The sequence below is a fragment of the Gavialis gangeticus genome, unplaced genomic scaffold, assembly GCF_001723915.1.
Source record: "Gavialis gangeticus isolate Ggan-Ray unplaced genomic scaffold, GavGan_comp1, whole genome shotgun sequence".
NCBI classification, from domain to species: domain Eukaryota; kingdom Metazoa; phylum Chordata; order Crocodylia; family Gavialidae; genus Gavialis; species Gavialis gangeticus.
The window spans coordinates 69,303,501-69,310,940 of record NW_017728993.1 but is presented as its reverse complement, the minus strand read 5'-3'; the positions used below and the strand labels follow the sequence as shown (position 1 = coordinate 69,310,940).

Sequence of the window (7,440 nt, the reverse complement as noted above, 5' to 3'; positions counted from 1 at the left end):
TCAAAGGGGTGGGGGCGGGGCTAGGGGTGCTGGCAAGAGGGGGTGTCTGGCCAGGCGGGGCAGCCGGTGGGGCAGCGGGGAGCCCGTGTAGCCGTGGCCCAGGGGGGTGCACGGGGCTGGGGTGGCTGTGCATTGCCTGAGCCAGGGGAGCCCTTGGGGTGAGGGAGGTCTAGGGGGTCAGGCCCCAGGGACACACTGGGGGAGCAGTCAGAGCTGGGAGCATCTGCGTGCAGGTCTGGGCCACGGCCCAGGGCCGGGCGCCGGCGAGGAGGATGCGGGAGGTCTGCCGCATCTGCGCCCGGGAGCTGTGCGGCAACCAGAGGCGCTGGATCTTCCACCCGGCCTCCAAGCTCAACCTGCAGGTGCTGCTGTCCCACGTGCTGGGCAAGGAGCTGTGCCGCGATGGCAAGGCTGAGTTTGCCTGCAGCAAGTGCGCCTTCATGCTGGACCGAGTCTACCGTTTCGACACGGTCATTGCCCGCATTGAGGCGCTCTCCATCGAGCGCCTGCAGAAACTGCTGCTGGAGAAGGACCGCCTCAAGTTCTGCATTGCCAGCCTGTACCGGAGGAACAATGGCGAAGAGCTGAGTCCTGATGACAAAGTGGGGGACGGCACTGTGGACCTCTCAAGCCTGCCTGATGTCCGATATACGGCCCTTCTGCAGGAGGACTTTGTCTATTCCGGGTTCGAGTGCTGGATGGAGCACGAGGAGCAGGCCTCAGAGTCGCACAGCTGCCATGCTTCGGAGAGCGGGGCTAGCCGGCCAAGGCGATGCCGGGGCTGTGCTGCTCTGCGTGTTGCGGATTCTGACTACGAAGCCATTTGTAAAATCCCGCGAAAGGTGGCCAGGAGCATCTCTTGCGGGCCTTCTAGCAGGTGGTCTGCAAGCATGTGCAATGAAGAGCCACCCGTAGGTGAGCTTGGAGCCACTGAATCACCTAATGCCAAAGTACCTGTGGATGGAGAGAGCATGGAGGAAGGGACTCCTGGGTCCTCCATTGAATCCTTGGACACGACTGTGGAGGTCGGTTCTCTGCAGCAGAAGGAGGAGGAAGTGGACAAAGGTGGAAAAGGCAGTGGGAAGTGCGACTATTGCTCTGATGATCGCACCACTCCAAACTCTTCATTGAATGGTAATAGGTTGGAGCTAGCTCTTAGCCTGATCAAAACCTGTGACTACAAGCCTGTTCAGAGTCCCAAAGGCAGTAGGTTACCTGTTCTAGTGAAATCCAAGCTTAGCCATGACACGATGGATGGAAGTCCTCACGCTGGTTTGATGATGACTGGTTCTGGATTCCTGAATGCAGATGTGAAATCCTTTTCCCGACCTCCTCTGGGCTTTCCCTTGGAGATGTCAGACCTGCAGGAGTTGTGGGAAGATCTCTGTGAGGAATATATGCCGCTTCAGGTTCAGGTACAGATTGATGAGCAACACTGCAATTTAACAGAGGTCCTGCCATCTCGGCTGAGAGTCCAATCTGGATTCAGCTGTACTGGGATAATACAGATAGCCAGTCCTATCTGAGCAAAAGGCTAGGAATGGGTAGCTAGGCACCCAACCACTGTCCTTGTATACACCCCATCCCTTTTCTGTGACATTTCCATAGTATTCTTTTCCTGCTGTGTTTGAGAAATGAGCCCTCCATAGGTTTTTAGCCTCTTGCCTCTTAAGTTTCCCTGAATCAAGGATACCAGCAGGTTTGGCTGATATTTCCCTTTTTGTTTCTTGTTTCCAGCCAAGCAAACACCAGTTTAATTTCTCCTCATTACTTTCCAAGGAGTAAGTTTTGAATCTGTTAGTTCTGGGTTGCTGAAGGGTGTAGTTTAAGCTGCCAGATGCTTCTTTAATAGCAGTTCAGTTTTCTTTTGGCCTCTGTAAGTTTTAAAGTTATAATTTGTATCTGTTCTGGGGTGGTGGGAACTGCTTTTTTTTGCAGGCAGAGCTCCAAAATCTAATGTTCTTTGTCTCTCCCCAGTTCTTCCAACTTGGTCAGCCCTCAGGAATACTGTTATGCTGTTGGCAGTGAGGGTGTTGTCTTTATGAATAGATTTGCTCCAGTGGGTGACTTAAAGCTAGCATTCTTGGTAACTGATCCTTTAAAAAAATTTAACAATCAGTAGCAGTTACTGCTGAGAGCCTGTGAGCTTTTGCAGGAACTTCAAGCATCTTAATCATCTGCAAAGATTCCAGGTGACACTTACCTTTGGATTTTCACTGCTTTTTTGCCTGGCTTTAAAATTCTTGTTAATACATGATCACAGGTCTGCACCTGTATTTCTTTTTTCACTTCTCGTATCATCCATTAAAGTCTCATGTCAGCTTTAATTCAGCAATATTCATGTCAGTCTAATTGCCTTGGCATTAGCAGGCTTAGTGCTGTCTAATTTTCCAGGTAGCCTCAGGGATTAGAAAGATACTTGTTTACTACAGAAGCAACTGTAGATCTATTGGGTGATTGCTCTCCATATGCAGCGAGTTGTGCTCATTCTTTTCCAAGCTCTGGCTTTTTCCAGGGGTGTGTACTTTTTCCACAACAGCTTTTAGCATGAAAACTTGCTATGGAGAAAGCCAGACTGACAGGAGCTGACAAATTCCAAAGCCTAGTCTGATGATCCATTTGTCATCAGTAATTGAAGATTTGCTGACACTACCCAGGGAACCTTGAAAAATGAAGGGAAAATGCTGTCATTTCTGTGTACCTTGTTGCCTGTTTTTTTACCATTACAGACTGATATACCAAAATAGGATCTTTCTTACTGCACAGCTTTTACACCATTAGTTTGTATGGTGATTACATGACATTTCAGTTGCATCACACATCTTAGCATCTTCATTTCATCTCAGAATTACTTACAAAGGGTTTCTTCAAACCCCAGCCTCTGTCATATATTTGTCCTTATGGTGAATCTTATGCTGAGTTTTTCATTTCCTGTTTCTTACCATGGCAACAAACCCAACACAGAATGATGTCTTCAGTGCTAAATCTGGCATAAATCGAAAGTACTCACTCCTCTTTAGCAGAAGGATTGGAGAGTCAGAGTTGCCAGTAAATAGTTCTCATATAAATATTTTCTTTATTTTTTTTCTCTGCCCTAGCCTAAGTGCCACTGCATTAGAGCCAAATATTGCCCTCTCTCCACTAATGTGATTGGATTTGCCAGTTGAAGGTATTACAGGGTTCTAAGACAAGACACCACTATTTTCTTGGCTGAAACTTCAGTGCTCTCTCATATTCACTGAATAAATTAAGATGATGCAAAGCATTGTGATCTCTTGAGCATGTGACCTGTTAGGCCTTGCTGGTGCCAGCTCTTTTCTTAAAAAGCCATCTCTTTCCCTTACAGCTCCAGAGATGGTAGCAATTATGGTAGTGCCAGCATAGACTAGCTACTGTTGCTTTACTAGCAACTTTGGGGAAACTAGCACTCTGCAAGTATAGAAGCATCCTAGTAATGGATTCAGGGGCCAGCCTTTGGTAACAGCCATTGTTGCTGTCACTCTTGGAGCTACACAGGTGTGAGTTTGGGGATGGGAGAATTTTAGGCAGTGTAAGAGAATCTCTGGAGAACAATGATCCTGTTCAAGTAAAATGTCCCATGTAATAAAGAGTTGATGTTGTTAGATCCTGAGTCCCAGGCCTTGGCCTCACCTCAGTCTTTATTGCGTAATGAAATTAGAAAGACTTTAATTTTTTAAACACTGAATTCAGAAGGTGAAAAAAAATGTTTTTTGACTTCTTTGCAGCAGCTAAGTTCTAGAAAATAGTTACAGGTTTCCCCAGATGTTCCTCATCTTTGCACAAACCTGCCAGGCAAGATGATTCTGTTAATACAGCTGAAATGCTGGTGGCTGCCCATGGCATGTGTGCAGAAAGCCTGTTCCGGTTACTTATAACATAATATTGCTCTTGCCTACCCTCTCAAGCCAGCAATGATTCCTGCCTTTTCTGAAACCTAGGTCCAAACCAAGTTTCATACGTCGGCTACAATAAGGTGTATTGCATCTTTATTGCAGGGCTTTGTATAGCAGACTTTTACAAGCTACAACAGCAGAAGGCTGCAATACCATGAAGATAGCTATTGATTCTTGAGTCTCTGCCAATTAACGATAGCTGTGATACATGGAAGAGCTCATTTTCAATTGTCTGGCTGCAGTTTTTAGGGCTAGTTATAAGTTCTTATTCAGATACAGAAATCTCTGCATTACATATCTGGTCATGCTGATAGCCTTTAGAGTATGAGTCTGTGGTTGTCAGCGCTGCCTGGAGGATCCTTCCCTTCTTTCTTGTTCTTCAACCCCCCAACATGGCTGATACTTTTTGATGCCCTGGATGCATGGCCCTCCAGAGGTTATCCTCATTACCTGGTAACCAAATAGATGTTGTGGGACTGAGCATCATAAGATATTATTAGGTTGGAGATGGTAGAGAACATGGTCTCTGCCAGTCTTGCATCCTCTATAGTGAGAAGATGGTGCGTGCAGTTATATTTTGGAACATAAAGACTGTGGTTCCATTGCAGTTGTACAGCAAATGGCAGAGAGGTGCTTTCCCTGCTCTGAAGAATTTGCAGGTGAAGCTAACAAATGATAGAGTTTGGAGGGAAAGAGGGGAAAAAAGGGTGCCTAAGCAAATGGTGAGGGTAGTGCTGGAAACAGTTGGATCAGGGAGTGCCCTTCTTCTGGACACAGATGGAGTGGAAGAAAGGCAACTAACAGGAGAGAATGAGGAGTCCTTGCTGAGCAGCAGAAGAGTTAGAGGATGGAGGGGAAGAAAGGAAAGTGAGGACAGGAAACATTGTGGGGAAGGAGTAGGAGGGGATTGGAATAAAAAAAAAAAAAGCAGAGAAAGCATCCTACATCTCAAGTGCTGCAGAATGTTGCAGGGCTGCAACCTGCCTTGCTGCTGCTGGAGAAAATTGCCTGGGGAAAGAAGAGTTGGTGAATGAATGTGACAGGGCTAATTGGAGCTAGTTACCATCTCCTATGCTTAGTACTGCTTGGAGCTGGCTCTCTGTGCATCTTGCACCTGCTTCGAAAAGGTTATCTGAGACGCTCAAATCTTTATTGCACCCACACCAGGAAGGTGAGGGAAGGGGGAAGCTAGGCAATGGTTTATATTTCCTTTGGTTGTTCTTGAACCCCAGATTTTCTCATTCTTGTTAATGACACTAAAAAGAGCATTTCCCACTTACCCTGCCTTTGTCAGGAATGACCTCTGTCCCAAGAAGCTCACAGGCTTAGCTCGGCATTGGGCAGTGAGCCAATAGGGAGGGACGATGGGAAAGCAGAGTGTCAATAAAATTATTGTACCATCACCCAGTGGAGGCCTGCATAGAGCATATCACCCTAAGGAAGGGAGTGGTTTTGTTTTCTAAGTAAATGTATGTCTGTCTTGGGTTCTCAGGCATTGTAGTAGAAGCTAGGTGGGACCTGAATGAGAAATAATTCTCTCTGCATAGTGTGGAGGAAGGCTTAAAGATATTTGTGGGTAAAGTATAGGGGTATTGAAGTTGGCATCACTGATAGAGAAAAAGTTGTAGGAGCACCACAGATGTCATCATGGTGGGGAATTTGTTTAGGTCATGTCTTGAGGAAGGTGCATCATAATTGAAGGGGATGTGGTGTGTGTTGGGAGGCAACAGGCAGGAAAGGTCTGAACAGGAGTGTTCTTTTCAGGGCAGATGGAAAAGGTCACATTATGGGCTGAGGTGAAGGAAATGTGGCAGGTTTTAGACACTGCCTGAGGTCAGGATGAGAGAGGAGTCATGGTTAACAGGGCTGAGTAATGCGAGTCACCAGCTTCAAGGGGATGGTTAAAGTGAAAGGATCAGATGAGATCACCTAATGAGAGGTGTAAAGAGAGGACAGGAGTGAATAAAAAACAGAGCCTTAGGGAAGAGAGAAAACTTGTTCAGAAGACTAGGGAAGGAGCAGCCAGAAATAAGCATGAAAGAACTCACAGAAGGGTAGAGCTGCAGGCTGAAAGATTGAGAGGCAGGTCTAATCCCTGAATTGGTTTTTCTTACATCCCTGCTGCAAGGTCCAGAGTTTGAGGAGAAATCAAAGGAGGATTTGATCCATTTTTTTTCTCATGTCTTTCTTTCTCTCTTAGAATCTGCATGAGGACCATCAGCAGCTGACTCAGTGTGAGCCTGCAGCCACAGAGCATGTATCCAGGTCACATGTTGTGGAGCTGCAGGACAGAATCCAGCAATTCGATGCCACCAACAAGGTATCTTTTTCACCACCAGCAAATTCAGCTCTGTTAGGGTGCTTGTTTACCTTAATTAGCAGAGGGAAGCACTTTTTAGCCTGGCTGTGAAGGTTGATACCAGCACCTTAATCTTGGCAGTTTCTAGGTGTGTGTAGTGACCTTGCTCTTGAAGGTGGTGCTGTGTGCCTTTTCTGCCAGGATAGGATGTGCTTCCCTTTCTTGTTGACATACTATCTTACAGTGTCCTTCTGTATCCTATTCCCAAAGCAGTGTTCGAAGGGACTTCCCTTCTGCCTCTATGGAGTCATTGGAGGAAAGTCATCCATGCGTCTAGCTCTGCCAGTCTCTGTACAGTTCTTTGGCCTCACCAAAGGAAGGTGCATTATAGCCCACTATTTCACCCTTGTGTGGATTTAAAGGTCATGAATTTGATAATTATTCTGCACAGGTTGCCTGGGGGCACATTCAGCTTAATGCACATTGTCAGGGATTGATGGATGTACTTAAGGATGTTGCTGGGCTCTACCTTAACTCTGACCATTAAGGAAAAGCACTTCTCAGTGTGGATGCCTCCATGCAGACTTCTGCTTAATGTGTGACAGCCTTCATAAGCAAACAGGATGTTACAGTATGCTAAGAAAAGAATAGAAAAAATGTCTTTATATAAATCACTGGGCTGCCACAACTTGGTTTGGGCCACTCCCTTCCAGAAAAGATAACCAAGAAATAGAAAAAGTCCAGAGAGCAGTAGTGAAAATGAGTAGAGGCTTGAGATTAAACAGAGAGAGACAGTTTTAGCAAAAAGAAAAGTTAGATAGGGAGTAATGTGACAGGGATATACAATACTGAACTAGAAAAGCATTTGAGAGCACTTACACCATTAAGGGCGTACCGTGTACATGCTGCTGTAAATATTTGCCTTCTCTTGTAGTAAAAGAACAAGATGGTAAAAGGCAATGTATTTAAAAATGACAAAAAACCCAGAATTACTATGAAACATGCATTTCATCTGTGGAAGATCTCAGCAGGATGAGAAACAAGGAAGTCTTTGTTGTTTAATGGGAGATAATATGCTGGTATTCTAGTGAGGATGAAAATGGCTGTTTTAAGCCATAAGTTGAGTAGAGAAACTAGATAGAGGCTTTCTCCAACCCCTCCAGCCATGCTGTTGCTAAACTTCCATTATGCAGATTTTACAGTATTAAAGCCAGTGTTTCAGTGTTG

General features: G+C 45.8%; 1 protein-coding gene across 9 annotated transcripts in view; it reads left to right on the top strand.

The window, feature by feature from the left end:
* LOC109287037 (myomegalin-like) overlaps nt 1-7,440 on the top strand; it is a 152,004-nt gene that overhangs the window by 50,202 nt on the left and 94,362 nt on the right. For 3 of the 9 annotated variants that reach the window (XM_019501960.1, XM_019501958.1, XM_019501957.1), the window contains exons 1-2: nt 191-1,415; nt 6,115-6,234. In XM_019501960.1, coding sequence (XP_019357505.1) covers nt 273-1,415; nt 6,115-6,234 — 1,263 coding nt within the window. In that variant the 5' untranslated portion in view covers nt 191-272. Of the gene's footprint in view, nt 1-189; nt 1,416-3,638; nt 5,599-6,114; nt 6,235-7,440 lie in introns of those variants that run through there. The other 6 variants (XM_019501955.1, XM_019501954.1, XM_019501963.1 and 3 more) reach the window with 3 other exon arrangements.